Source organism: Theobroma cacao, chromosome 1 (assembly GCF_000208745.1).
Source record: "Theobroma cacao cultivar B97-61/B2 chromosome 1, Criollo_cocoa_genome_V2, whole genome shotgun sequence".
Taxonomy (NCBI): domain Eukaryota; kingdom Viridiplantae; phylum Streptophyta; class Magnoliopsida; order Malvales; family Malvaceae; genus Theobroma; species Theobroma cacao.
Window position 1 is genome coordinate 35002696 of NC_030850.1, and position 14822 is coordinate 35017517.

The 14822-nt window shown below is 35.2% G+C and overlaps 3 protein-coding genes across 6 annotated transcripts; 2 read left to right on the forward strand and 1 right to left on the reverse strand.

Annotated features, from left to right (window-relative positions):
- LOC18614233 (protein-lysine N-methyltransferase EFM1) lies at nucleotides 1213–5599 on the reverse strand. 4 transcript variants are annotated; one of them, XM_007051888.2, is made up of 16 exons: nucleotides 5496–5599; nucleotides 5304–5397; nucleotides 5030–5204; nucleotides 4834–4939; nucleotides 4653–4735; nucleotides 4517–4543; nucleotides 4227–4402; nucleotides 3986–4099; nucleotides 3732–3812; nucleotides 3518–3582; nucleotides 2789–2845; nucleotides 2545–2616; nucleotides 2114–2362; nucleotides 1818–1933; nucleotides 1607–1702; nucleotides 1213–1445 (listed from the first exon to the last, which is right to left on the reverse strand). In XM_007051888.2, the coding sequence occupies exons 1-16, from the start codon at nucleotides 5544–5546 to the stop codon at nucleotides 1295–1297; spliced, it is 1713 nt and encodes a 570-aa protein (XP_007051950.2). In that variant the 5' UTR covers nucleotides 5547–5599; the 3' UTR covers nucleotides 1213–1294. The 4 variants fall into 4 exon arrangements, with proteins under 4 accessions (XP_007051950.2, XP_017970026.1, XP_017970035.1 ...); XM_018114537.1 differs by having other exon boundaries at nucleotides 3518–3591; XM_018114546.1 differs by lacking the exon at nucleotides 2789–2845 and having other exon boundaries at nucleotides 3518–3591.
- On the forward strand, nucleotides 7501–12527 carry LOC18614234 (SPX and EXS domain-containing protein 5). The gene is made up of 15 exons (XM_007051892.2): nucleotides 7501–7604; nucleotides 7691–7735; nucleotides 7947–8066; nucleotides 8152–8285; nucleotides 8416–8454; nucleotides 8592–8684; nucleotides 8772–8888; nucleotides 9037–9132; nucleotides 9463–9576; nucleotides 9786–9839; nucleotides 10149–10196; nucleotides 10834–10984; nucleotides 11277–11442; nucleotides 11815–11884; nucleotides 12019–12527. Exons 3-15 carry the CDS (start codon nucleotides 7982–7984, stop codon nucleotides 12271–12273), a joined length of 1422 nt encoding a protein of 473 aa, XP_007051954.1. The 5' UTR covers nucleotides 7501–7604; nucleotides 7691–7735; nucleotides 7947–7981; the 3' UTR covers nucleotides 12274–12527.
- LOC18614235 lies at nucleotides 13202–13901 on the forward strand. The gene has a single exon (XM_007051895.2). It carries the CDS (start codon nucleotides 13389–13391, stop codon nucleotides 13734–13736), a length of 348 nt encoding a protein of 115 aa, XP_007051957.2. The 5' UTR covers nucleotides 13202–13388; the 3' UTR covers nucleotides 13737–13901.

Here is a 14822-nt window from a genome sequence, read left to right on the forward strand (position 1 = left end):
TAAATGATTCGTTACAAACATACTTTTACCAGTGAAGCAACCTAACAACCCACTAACTGCTCACCTTTATAAAGAGTTTACGAGATTTTATAAGTATTTTACCAGTAATGATTATAATACTTAAAATGAGGACTTTTTTTTTAAAAAAAAATTTCTCTCTAAAGACTTAATAAATATTTTTCAAAAAATCATCACGAACCATTACATTGTTTGAAAAAAAGATATTTTTTTTACAAGTACAAAAGATTTAATCTCATAAATAATTCTACCCTGTAATAATTTGATACAAAGTCATGATATCGGGCACTGCAAACCTGAATGCAGGCGGGATATCACAGAGCCGAGCCTTGGAGACCTTTTGTCTACAAGCACAGAGAAAGATTTAGCTGTCAAGGAAAGGGCAGTGACTGAGTGGGATGCCATTAAGGATCAGCAGCAACAGCTCCTCCAGCATTTACGAATACCTTGGCATGGACGTCGACGAGGCCAACATGGTAAACTTCAACTATTTAATCAGTCAATTAAAAGTTTTGTATTTTCCTCATGCTTCATGAAAAAAACTGCTTTGTTAATTGTTATGCAAGGTGGTAACCATATTCGCCAAGTATGATGACATTCCGACAGACGAAACAATGACAGCCCAGAAAGGGACTCGACCACCGGACCGAGGAGGAGAGACGAAGCCATGGAACAATGGTCTTGTAACCTAAGTGGCTTTTGTGGGTTTCGGCAACGCACCGCTCCTGTCTTTCATCATCCTCGAGCCTTTTACAGATAACGATTTGGCTATTTCTATTGGAGCTTGCTTCATGTCTGCTTTCGCACTTTCTCTTCTTGGTATCGCCAGGGCCAAGATTGCTGGCAAAAACTACGCACAGTCAGTGGGCATAGTCCTCTTAAATGGTGCTGTTGCGGCTGCAGCTGCTTATTCCCTTGGATGGGTGCTTAGGGATGTAGCTGGCTTTGAAGAACCAATCAAGACCAAAGTAGAATAGGAACTTCGATGCCCACCACATTTCAGGACTGTGATTGTAAAACATTTACCACATCTTGAATGTGGAGTTTTGTAAAACATATCCCATGTCTTGAATGTGGATAATAATTAAGTTGCAAGTAACTAGCTTAACGAAATCGCTTATTTTGAATGAAAAGGAATTCATTCCCCATTTTAAGAAATTTGATAAAAATTTATAAATAATTGTATTTTATCTTTTCTATGCAAAAAGAAAAATTATTTTTAGCGTTCCAGAAATAAAAAATTTGGCACCATAAACTTATTGTATGATATGAATACTCAATGTCCTTCACTTAGAGACAATTGCAAGGCATGCTCTGCTTCCTTGAGGAATAAACGAGTCAGTTGCTTCTGCCCTCTCCGATACACTATACTAGACCACCTGTTCCTACTCATCAGCTTGTGCTGGGCTATGTCATTTGTCTCCGCGCTACAAAATAAAACAAATAGGATAATCCAATATTAATCAAAAGATGTTTTATTTGGGTGACAAGTTTTGCAAATGAACCAGCAGCCAATCGGAATGAAACTATAGATGGCAGTGAAAGTTTGTTTTCAATGAAAAGGAGAAAGTTTGAACTTCTCATATACCTTGTTTGCTGCTCTGGGCTTCCAATAATGAGGGCATTCTCAAGAAGTGCAGCATCACAGTCCTCTGTTCTAGAACTCGCTTCGAGGTCCATCATCCTTGCCCGTAGAGAATTCAAGTAATGATATTAAGAACTTTCATTAGGTAATCACATGCATACGTAATCAGGGAGGTTCAGGATTCAAACTCTAAGATGATTCTGTAATGACTTACTTTTTCTGAAGGAGGTCAACAAGTAATTGCAGAGCTCCAGAATCCCCACAGGCCTCCCATACCGCTGTTCTTATTTCTGTCTCAGATGGCTGTCTTTCTCCTTCAGACCCAACAAGCTTGGAGAAGAGCAACAGTTTCAGTTAGGGCTAAAGCAACAGTTTAAATCATTTGTCATTTTCAAGATAATCCTCAAATAGCCAGTTAAGGAATTCTACTTAGTATTTTAGTGTAACATGACTAACAGTAACTGCAATAGATTGAAGAATCAATATGATGTAGCAAACGAGAAATTGCACCTCTTCCAGCATTAAGGAAACCTTAGAAACCTCATCTTCTTGCATGGCTATGGTCCTCAAGGCAGTCATAAAATCTTCAGGAAAAACCAACTTATTCAAGTAATAAGGTGTCCTGCGGTGACCGCTCCAACTAAAATTGCAAATTATATCAGCTTCACAGGTATTCTTTGCTTTATTGTTAGAGGACCCTGCTGGAAAAAACCCACTATCCAGCAAATTTTTAGGTAAAAGACACCGCATTGCAGCATTCTGTGAACCAAAGCAGATTTTTCAGCAAATCAAACTTGTTTTCAGGTGAAAAGGGAGAAAGGCCATAAGAATAGCAAATCTAATAGTTATACCAAAGAATATGTAGTCATTGAAACAATACATCTCAATTAAATATTAACATAGCAGAACATTAGACTAATTATAAATATATGAAGACTGACCTGTGCTACAAGCAGTTGTCCTTTGAAGTCAGAGAAGGAAATGTTCTGGAGTGCCTCCCCAGGATAATGAATCTGTAGAGTTGACAAATGTTAGTGCATAAGCTCAGAAGAGCATAATGAAAGAATAGGATCTGGTTGAAAGCCCCAAGTCATTCAGTTTATCTCCTCACAAACGATCAATGCCTAAATAACAATCATTCCTAAAACACAAGTGGACAAACTGCGAATTTTCGCATAAACATACCATGAGATAGTCATCTGGATTATTGTCGATAACGAATCCATACAAGTAAAGCAATTCCTGGGTCAAACACAAGGTAATCAACATGGCTTCACAGACATCAATAAGTATGTATGCCCCGGATAAGAGTGCCAATATATATTGATTATAAGAGAAGTTCAGTGTCACTCTAGAAGTCAATATTGTAAAACTGACAGAGAGCTAAGATGAAACTACAACCTATTACACATATTTTACAGGTCATGATCGGAGATGAAAGCATGTGGCATGCTAGCCACCAAACATGCCAGCCACCAAAAGATCATCTAAAAAGGAAGATGCATCAATATCATTGGAAAGAACTTAATCATGTAATTTTTCCACAATAGAAACCTATGCAATTTACACAGAATCAAGGAGCAGATTTAAAAAAATTCTTTTTCTACTTTGTAAAGGACCATAATTCAATTCAAAGATATCCTCATTATGGGATAATAACAAAAAGAGATGATTAAATACAAGAATAATCTATGACATTGAGATACTTCTAGAATATACAGAAATTGTACAAGTCATTTGTCACTGCAATAAGTACGGAATATGCTCACAGACAACAGCAAACATCTTGAAGTTAACAAGAGTAACGGAAAGGCCAGAGGAGGCTATCACTGTTAACATATAAAACTTTTCAAAGTACAGAAGAAAGAATTCATTTTAGGAAAATAAGAATATCTCCAGGACAAGGTGAAGTACCTCATTGCCTTTGTTTCCATAACTAATGGAAATCTCTTTCTCAACCAGCGAAGGACTTTGTAAAGCTTTCCATTTTGAGCATAAAAAATAATGCCACCACTGGTTAGAGTTCTGATATTTAAACAAAAAAAAAAAAGGAAGAAACACTACAAATATCATAGATTTCATCAGAACATGTTACATTTAAATCCATAAAAGGGAAAGAGGAGACTACCAGAAATAAGGTACATGGATAAAGGAACTTCAGTTATTGATCCTGTTCCATCAACTTCCCATGTCGCCACTGCCTTCAAGTCTAAATGTAAAATTAACAAGCAAAAACCTCAAAATTGGATTAGTTAAAAGCAATGAAAAGGGTGAGGGGGAAAGAGAAACTACAAATGAGAATCAAGAATAAAAAACCAGGAATGCAACATAGATAGAACCAATATGAACTAGAGAGTTAATGACTAATAAAAATTAGCCTACCATGGTTGCAAAAATCAATGCCAGGGAGAAGACCCTCCACCCAGACAGTTTCTCCTTGTCTTGATGTGGAAGTCACTCCAGTCATTCCGGTATCATTCCCATGAGCCTCAAATCCTGATTAAAAAAAAATAAAATTCTAATCTCAATTCAACAGGAACGCGGTAAATTTTTCAGCTGTAAAATCTAATCATAGAAAAGACCTATGCCACATATAACTGATAAGTAAGAAGCATAACCTCACTTTTTCCATCATTTTCATTAATTGGCGATCCACTATAAATATTACTGGTGGAGACCTCAGAACTTTTGTCAACTGAACAGGAAATCTCCTTCTCCTGATCTTCTTGAATTTGAGGAAATACATAAGAATGCGGAAGAGGAAGGTTCAAAGCACGCGACCAAAATATAGAATTTGCCCTAGCATGATGGAAATCATGCAATATTAGCCAGCATAGTCGAAGTGCCGGAAACACCCCACAACCCAAAAAGAGAGAGAGAGAGAGAAAAAGAGTTCATTGAGGAGATTCCTACCAAAGGAAATCTTCGAAGCACACATCACTGCAAATGAAGCAAAAGAAAATAAGAATATATGCTTGACAAGACCAGAAACTCAAAAATTTACTCACAACATTTGGTTGCAACTTTTTTTAATGTAATAAATATACACCTTTCTGAATCTCCATCGAGAACCAGAAGCTTCTTGACCAAATCCTTCACTTTGTCTTCGTACACAGTTAGCAAATCCTTTTTCTGTAAAACAATTATACTATCTTTCATCATCGTGAGTGGTAAAATTTCATCCATTGATCTTCAAGGGAAACAAAGTTTAACCAAATACTAATATTTACCCTCAATTCAGTTGCTCTGTACAAGGCTGTTCCTCTCAACTCCAACAGCTCATCATCCATAAACCAAAGTGGATTCCCAAAAGTAGTCGGAAGCATATCAAGGTACCTGACCCAATCTTTCAATCCACATAAATAAAAACAAAAAAAAAAAAAAGAACACCAAACAACAACTCAGCGAAATAAACGAAATACATACGGTTTCCATGAAGAATTCTTACGGAGACGCTCCACAGTAAGAAATAAAATCATTAAGAACCTATCATCAACTTCTCCTTCTTCAAACATTGCTCTACACTCTGCTCCAATAAGAGGGTCTTGCAATACCCTCATCGGAGTTATTGCTAAATCCAAGGGAACAACAAGAATAACCCCTGCCCAGTTTTTTTCCATAAAAATTAACAAAAACATTTTCAGCAACTAAGTATCATTCTGGTTCTTTAACTTCTTTTTAAAGGGTTTTACTTACTAACCATCTTCGTGGGTATTATCGGAGGAATAAATACCGAAGCCTTTGTTGGAATCGCAATACTTGATTTGACAACCGCGGAATTGAGCTCCGTTTGCCTGAATCAAAAGTTGTTGTTTTGTTGAATGAGAGAAATTAAAACGCAGAGTTAAGACTTTAAGTAAAATTGAGTTCAGGGTATCGGGGAAAACTGAACCTGGAGCCATTGAAGGAAGAGGTCGAGTTGCGCTTCCTCTGGACTCGCCATTTTCGTTGGTGATGATTAATTGGCTAACGCCTAACGACGGTCCAGTGAGGTTTAAGGGTTTTAGCGGGCATCTCAACGGCGTCGCCTTACCCACCTCTATTTACTTTCCATTTTTTTATTTCGTAATTAATAAGTGTAAATAATTTTTAGTAATAAGAATGTATACTGATACATACAGCCAAAAATTAAACTTTCAAAAGAGATACCAAGTGGATTGACATAATTACATTAAAATAAATTAAATTACTGCAAGGTAAAATACTTTAAAAGTTTTTAAACTATAAAAAAATTAAATAAATTCTTTTTTAATTACATTTAATCAAAAATTTATATTTTTATATTTAACTAAATAGGCGTTCATGACTAATACTTCACTAACTGTTTATAATTAAAATAACACTTATCATTTATTATAGTGATGTGGTGTTGATATAGATAGTGTAAAATGTTATGTGATTATATTAACATGTGACATCTTATGACATAAAATAATAAATATAATTTTAATAACGATAATTAATTGTTAATATAAGAATTTATTCAACACAAACAAAAAAAATAAAAAGATTTAATTGAATACAATAAAAAATAAATTTTATTTAACTAATTTAATAATTTATTTAAAATATTATATCCAAACAAATATATATATATATGTATATGATATTGGTCTTTATTGATTACATGAAACAAAACGTCATAAATTACTTTTAAAATCTAAAATTTAATATAAACTATATGCTCTCAATGACACCAAAATTTTATTTACCCGTGCATAGTTTAATAAAGCAAATTTCATGCTACGTTGCTGCTCCTACGCTATTACCTAATCTTCGCATCTAAGCCTCCACATTGCTAGTTAGTCATCATCTTCATCCATAGTTTTAATCTTTAAGCAATTATATTCTTATTAATGAAGAACATTGCTTGGCCAATAGAAAACCACATTTCACATTCCCTTGGTAGTGTGCCTACAAATAGAGAAACCCCCATCAAGATGTCCAAGGAGACAGAGACCTTGCTTCCCTCTTAAACCAAAACTTTGCATCAAACGGGGGCCAGTTTGACTGTCACACTTTACTTAAATGTGCCATCAACGGCTCAAATCCAACCCAAATCTAACTTTCTTTCTCTTATTTTCTCCTATGAAATTTAGTGACAAAAGCTAGAGGAGTTCGAGTTAGCAAAGTAGTATCAATATCTCGTTTATTATGTTCTCAATGTATTAAATACTTTAATATTTGATTAGATAAAAAATACATATAATTTATTTTAAAAAATAATTTTAAAATATTTATAATATAAGATTATAAAAAAATAACAAGTAACCCACCAACCCACCATTCGCCATTTGTCTAAACCTCCGTGTGTCCTGGCCCCGCTCTATAAGTTTGCTCCCATAATCAGCGCCAAAAACACTTAGTAGTTTCGTATTTTATATAATGTATGTAAACAAATTATTAATTAATAAAATATGAAAAGATATTGAAATCAATGTGACAATATCTTATGGTTTGTTTTATCATTCTATTAAATTAAGTAACTAGTAGAACATGCAAAGTTTTTTCAAATGAAATTGATTTTTTTTCTTTTTTCACTTAAAATCATTGATTAATGAAATATGAAAAAGATTAAAATTAATATAATAATAATGTCTTATAATTTTTTCTTTTCCTACCATTAATGAATAGAAAAAATTAATAAATCATTTAAAATATTAATTTATGGAATATGAAAATATCGAAATCAATGTGATAAAGGCTTATGACTTTTCCTCTTCCACACCATTTATGAATATAAAAAAAATAAGAAAATCTTTATTTTTGTTTGTTTTAATTTTCTATAGGAACCAATTGAGACTTTTTTTCCTCTATTTTTCTTTTCGGTACCATATTACCTGACTTAGAAAAAATTGAAAAATAATAATAATAAAAGAGATTGCATGTGTCTTTAATTAAAAAAAAAAAAGGAAGGGAAGAAACCAACGGAAAGATGATAGAAAGCGAAGCAACAGGGGGAAAGGTAACGATGCATTCAGCACAGACGACGTGCTGAAGGGTAATGCACCTCTCCTCTCTCCTTCTCTCCAATTTCCTCTTCCCTGTTTCCGAGTTCCTCTTTTATCTCTTACACCTCCTTTCCAGATCTGCCACTACCGCACATCCACGACGTCGTTCCGCTCCAATCCGGTACCGAACTCTATTCTTTCCGTTTCTCTTCTCGTTCCGGATCCGATCATTGGTTCTCGCATTTGATCCGACATTTCACAAACTTTACTCGTTACTTGATGTTACTAACTGGTGTCAATTATCATTAAAATTCAGCTATGGAAATGTTAGTATAAATTGCTTTTTAGTAATATCTTTGGCTGAGAAAATGAAACTGAATTTACTGTCGCAGGATGTAATTAAGATCCATTTAAGTCAGTCAAAGTCATGTTTGAAAGTCCTACGACGATCCAATCTTCTCACAGTCCTCATCTTCGGAAACCAGGAGGCAAAGCTGTTTTTTCTGACCTAGGTAAATTAAATAAACCTTTTTCATCTCTTTTAATAATGATTTACGTAGATTTTAACTTATCTAACAAAATTAGAATGTATTTTAGGCGCAGGAGAACCTGGAAATAGTGTTCAAGAAGGTTACGTGTTTCCGTTGGTGCTAGGTGAAATGAAGGGTGCAAATTCACCTTTGCATGCCGCGGCGATAATGCCTTCTCCTACCTTTCTATGGAGATTTAAGGTTTGTTTTTTTTCTGAAAATGCATTCAGTATTTAATTCTTCATAATTAGTTCATTTGTTAAATCGGAATTCTTACTTGTTAGTTTTGAAAAGAAATTTTGATGAACTTCTAATGGAAGAGATTTTCCAGGTCATATTGTTTTTGATATGGGGCTTCACTTGTTGCAAGGTCAGTATTGATACAATTAGCTAGGATGCCATCAGTGGTGTGGATTTTAGTGCGAATTTGTTTTGGAAATTCTTGATTGGTTTTTAAAGATTTTAATATAGGTTTTTTCTTTTTTTTTTTTCCTTTTTGGGAAATAGATTGGATGGGACTCAGTCATGAGAATGAGCGCAGACCTGCGAGACTTATTCTTGTATGAGGCTTTCCTATATTATAACCCTTTCCTTCTCGTGGTTAGTTAACATCTCCTCAGTTTGACTACAGATTCTTCTTGATATCAGATGTTTGTCGAATCTTACTTCATGGTATTGCAATTGTAGACAATGATGGTTTGGCTATGGGGAGTGTGTTTATGGGTCTTCTCACAGAGTAGTGTTAATTATGCCAAAATATTTGATCTGGATCAAAACCATCTCACCCACAGAGAAATATGGAAGGTACTCATGCTAATCACTCCTCATGTTATTCGGATCTTTACACTGCATATGCTTTATTGAGCATCTGGTCCTCAGATTATGGTGCAACCTGACAAATAAAATGCAATATTCCTTTTCTAATATCCAGTTTCTATTTTGCTATATGCAGTGTAGCATATGGATGACAATTATAGTTCCAACTAGCATGACAGCATACCTTTATCTCTACTCCCATGGAGAAGTGTCATTGGCAGCATCACAACCAGTGTAATATCTGCCCTGCTTTCTGGCATTATCTCATCTCTGTATCCCTTCAATTTAAGTGCATATATGCAAGACATTAGTCTTGCGTTTTGTTTCAACCATTAGGTTTAGTGATTATAGCTTTAGTACTTATTATTCTGTGTTAATTTTTCACAGCAAATATGAGATGCCAATAATGATTTGGTGCATATATGTATGAATACATATGTTTCTGTGACTGTCTGTAGTGTTCTCTGGTAGTCTTTTAGAATAGATTATATGGACTTATTATTATGCAATGGATTATTTGACATGTATTGATGGTTCTGAACTTTTTAAATACAAATCACAGGTGATCCTGTATGTTGCTGTTGCTTTGGTTTTGGTATTCCCCTTCGATATTTTCTATTTGTCATCTCGTTACTTCTTGCTAAGAACACTCTGGCAGATAGCCCTCCCACTGCAGGCAAGTTTCTAGTGTAGCTTCCTTTCCCTTTTTACTTGAGCTAGCAAGCTGCTTTGGCAGATCAGCTTTTCTTCATATTGGATGTGATTTTTTGAAGTTGGGTTCTCTTTAATCTCTCTTTGTAATTTTCTTTTTAAGTAACAATTACTTGAGTTTCTCTGTGGCTGACATGCATTCACATTTTTACTTGTTTAATACTTGTGTAACAGCCAATTTCATTTCCTGACTTCTTCTTGGCTGACATTCTAACCTCCATGGCCAAGGTATGAACCTATAACCTCATTTCATCTTTTTAAGCAAGTTATTAGTTTCATTCTCTTAGTCATTATATTGTACCAATTAATGGAACTGTCCTATGAAATGTTTTATCATACTTTTATACTCTTGTGGAGAAGGTTTTAGTTTCCTGCTGTCAGATGCAAATAGATTGCATGTCATAGTACCTGCTTTCTTGATTTCTCATCCATTCTTATCCTACCGGACGTACACTAAAGTTATGGTATTAGAATTTGGTTTCATAAGAGGAGTTGGATTTATTTTTCTAATTGTTTGTAATTGTTTCTTATGTGAAGGTATTTTCAGATTTGGAGCGTTCAGTCTGTCGAATGGTTCATCGCCAGGTAATTATAATACTGAAGGCTTTTTAAGTAGGTTATTTATAAAAGGCTAAAAGTGCTCAAAATCTTAAATTTAGTGCCTTGGTAGGAATTTTTATTTCATCTCAAATTGACTGGATTTAAGACCTTCAAAACCCTTCTTGACAGCCTAGCACTTTCAATATCTGTAAGTTATGTTACCTAGGTAATTTTTTGATCCCGTGATTCTATGAAAAATAGTCAATGTTAAAATTTGATTCTTTTCAAACATGGAGGGAAGGTAACATAACACTAAAGACCTGATGAGCATGTGAGGCCTTTACTCTTTCTTCTGGTTTTTAGGGGAGTTAAAGCTAATTGAACTTAAGTCTTAATGTTGTGTCTCATAATGCTTTAGAATAGAGCTGTTAAATTGCTTGGATGAGGTCTTCTAATTAAACAATGCTTGTGGTTATCTGCTAACGGTTGTATCTATCGTTTAGTGATGATGTAAAGAAGCAAAGAGCAATATACTGTGTCTTTCTTATGAATTCTAAATATGATTATGCTTAGATTTGGTTGTGATCAATTCATACCATAACTTTGAACTGCTGTAGCTTTTCGTATTGATGCAAGGCTGATCATCTTAGATTAATAAGATGAGGTTTCTCTTGGCATTTAGGTGGCAACAATCGCATGGTTTGAGGCTGACTCGGTTTGTGGTAGTCACTCAGTTGGAATTCCACTAGTGCTTGTTATCCCTTACATTTGGCGGCTAATGCAATGCCTGCGGCAGTACAAGGACACAAAAGAGAAGGCAACCCTTTTCAATGGTAATGCATCTAGTCCCTGATGCTTACTATTTTCTTGTTAATTTACATCTAGTCAGATAGGGATATGGAACTATGAACTGGTAAGGTGTACAATGTTATGCCCCAAGAAATTTGTCAAGTTTTGTGGTCAGCAGACCCTTGAACTTAGTCAGTACTTTGTTTTGCTAGCTCTCGCTTGTTTTATCTCATATGGGCTATGTGACTGTTGTACACCTGATTCTTGTTCTAGCCATTTTCCCTTTAACTGCTATCTATCTGTTTTGTTGTAACCCAATTTGCATGTGGTTTTCAGCTTTGAAGTATTCGACAGCAGTCCCTGTGATTTTTCTTTCAGCCCTTAAATATCATGTCTTACCTGATAGTTGGACATATATTTACCGTCGCCTCTGGCTTTTCTCAAGTGTTGTTAACTCACTCTACTCATTTTACTGGGACGTGACTCGTGATTGGGACCTTAGGTATGTTGACATTTCCCTTTTCCCTGACAGAGACACTCTTATATGTAGCTTTTGAAGGGGCACTTTGGCATTTTTGCACCTAATGTTAAGTTCATTTTAAATGTGGCATGTGCAGCTGAAACATCACACGGGAAGCATAAGTGTTGAATAAGGAAATATAAATAGCTTTTCTACTTAATACTGTAACTCTTTAGAACACCAACCATTTGAGGGAACATATCTTTAGTCTGTTAATAAATGCTGCTTTTGCTTGAGTTCATATGACCTCAACTCAATTTACCTTACCTGAACCAGAGAATGCTACACATCCTGTAATTATCGAATTTTCTATCATGGCATGCATACTGATGTTTTCTTCCTTTTTTTTGTCAGTGTCTTCACTAGAATTTTCAAGTTCAACAAGCCAAGTTATTGTTCCAATCTGTTATATGGCCGACAATGGGTAAGGATCTTAGGTGCCGTTAGTTATTCATGCCATTTCATTCTGCAAGATAATGTCTCATAGATAGCTAGTTCATGTGCATATAATTGCCTTTTGTTTTGTTTTTTTTTTTTTTTCCTTTTTTCACTTGGTAGGTTTATTTTTGGGTTATTGGGAGCAACTTGATTTTGCGTTGCACATGGACATACAAACTGTCTGCTCATCTCCGCCACAACTACTTGACTGTCTTCATGGTTACCGCCTTAGAGATGCTCAGAAGGTTCCAATGGATTTTCTTTCGAGTAGAAAATGAGTGGAATAAAATCACCAAGTCCGGCTTTCAGCTTCCCATGACTGACATCCCAAGAGAGGATGAAAAATTACTAGGCTCAACCAATCACAATGTATAGATTACACAGAGTCTCTGGCTTCAAGTTAGCATCAAATTAAATTCATTCTTTGCTGATACCACATATAATTTCAGCCTTAAAAGCAGTTAGCTGCATTTTGGTTGCCCCCTATTACAGTTGGACAATAGGTTGGATTTTCATACCTTACAGTTTGTTGGGGACCAGTTTTGATTTGCGAACGCGGCCTAGATGTATAACCTTGACTAAACATTATATCATATTGGAGATTTAGAAGTTACTCTAGATTTGAACTAGTTTCCAGTGTTGTCACATCTCATAGTGAATTCTTCCGCAATTGACGCTTGGTTACCATATCACAATCATAAGGTTTTCTCTTTAATTTATTTATTTAGTTTTCTTTTCATTAAATAGTGGGAGAAAGAGAATTAAAATTTGAAATCATATAAACTGATAAAATTCGAATAGGAAGTAGAAAACAAATAATCAATGCCCAATTTCGAACTTTGCAAGTTTCTTACGAGACCATGTCAATGGTGATGCAAAAGGATAGAAACTCCATGTCTTTGCCGGAAAGTTTTCTCTTTTCTTTTGTTTTTCTGGGGGTTTAAGAGGGAGCGTGGAAAGAACTGTACTTGATAGTATTCTTTAACCAATTAAGTAATAAGCAGTCAGGTTTCCAGGGGAAATCATCCAAATTTTCTAAACACACAAAAAGAAAGGAAAAAAAAAACACAAATTTCCTCCGGAATGAAAGAAGCACTTTTCCCATCTGTAAAGCAAAACAAAAAGCAAATGTATTGTTTTGTTATTGTTCTTTTTCAGTTGTATTGGGAAATCTTTCAGGTTTCGAAGCAATGACAAGCTAAGAAATAAATAAAGAAAGAATATTTAAAACCCCCCGGGACTCAAACAAAGTTACCTACGGGGTTGGTTTTTGCCCTTACAAAGAAGGTGACTCACGTAATACAAATCGTGGCCTCTTTGTCAAGCTTGCCTCTCCTTCCCCCAACTCCCTCTCACACCCCCACCATTATAAACCGCCAAAACTGGTTCTCACACCACACTCGTGCCCCTCGAAAACCTTTCTTTCCAATTCATATAAATTTCCCAAGCTCATCACTCATTCCTCTCTCTCTCTCTCTCTCTCCACGGACATGGCTTGCAATCTTTCTCAGAGGCAGATTTATGCATTAACAATATCTTTAGCCGACGAAGCTTCTTGGTGCTGTGTTTTCGTCTTGTTAACCCTACTGTTGCTGAACTCTTGCAAGGAGACTACTACGATAGCAAATGATGAGGATGTCAAAGGGAGACAGCTTTTGGACAGACCCTGTGATGAAATCTATGTTGTCGGAGAAGGAGAAACCCTTCACTCCATCAGCGACAAGTGTGGTGATCCATTTATCGTGGAGCAGAATCCTCATATTCATGATCCCGATGATGTTTTTCCTGGACTTGTCATCAAGATCACCCCTATGAAGTCTAGGAAGTCATTGAGGTAGCTTTGTTCACTTCAGAATTACTTTTGGTTGTAATTATAGTTTGTTTAGTTTTCCTCATCAATGGAAGAATCGAAACATTCTTGTAAGAACATAAGATATACCCGAATTAAACATTCTTCTTCATACTTGTAAGATTGATCAATGGATCGAACTTCTTGTTTATTATATTCCTTCATTGAATCTCTTTCGTAAGTACATAATATAGATGTTGAAGGCCCGTCGTAAAAACTTGAAAGCTTTTCTCCTTGTACGAGGTGAAGCTTGAAACTTGAACATGAAAACAGAGAGGCCCAAACATATTCCATTCCGGTACAAGTGATTAAACAAATCAAGATAATTAAGTAAGATGGAATGTTGGAAAGCTTGGTAAGATAAGCATTAAGCAATGACAAAAGTTGGGTAATTAATTATCAGGATCAATGTCTCATTAATCCATTAGTTGTCTACTGGAATGACGGCTTCACCATTTTATACCTACAAAGAAGAAGGGTCTTAATAATTTCTACCAACATTTCTCTTTGTTCTCCGATGAAGCTAAATGGCAATATATATATATATATTAATATGCCAAAGTGGGGGCATACCTTCCATTAATCAACAGGTGGGGTGGAGGAATAAATCCTCTATTAATTACCACGTGTACAAGCTAGAAATAATGCTATGAAATTACCACCCCAACCAAACAACTTTGGATTTATATTTATCCATACCAATTTGACATTTTCCATTTGTTCTAATGTTTTTTAATTATTATGTTAAAAAAATGGACAGAAAACAGACGAGGGCTCATTTCTAAGCCTGCGAAAATAAGATTCTGGTATTGGGCTGCTCTCAACCTAGTCCGGCCTAAGCTTGTGACTTGGACCCATCAGTTTCCAAACCATTAAAAGCCAAGTCGTTCGATTCGGGCTGAGGTTCGAATCTTGTTGCAATACTAAATCCAATTTGAAATATGATATTTTATGATCGAATATCTTAATTTTATCGAATGTTTATAGAATACAAGTACTTAATTATATTTTTTTATATCGAATATTTTGTCAAATAATAAAATGTTTAGATGGAATATCTAATTAACCATTTAAG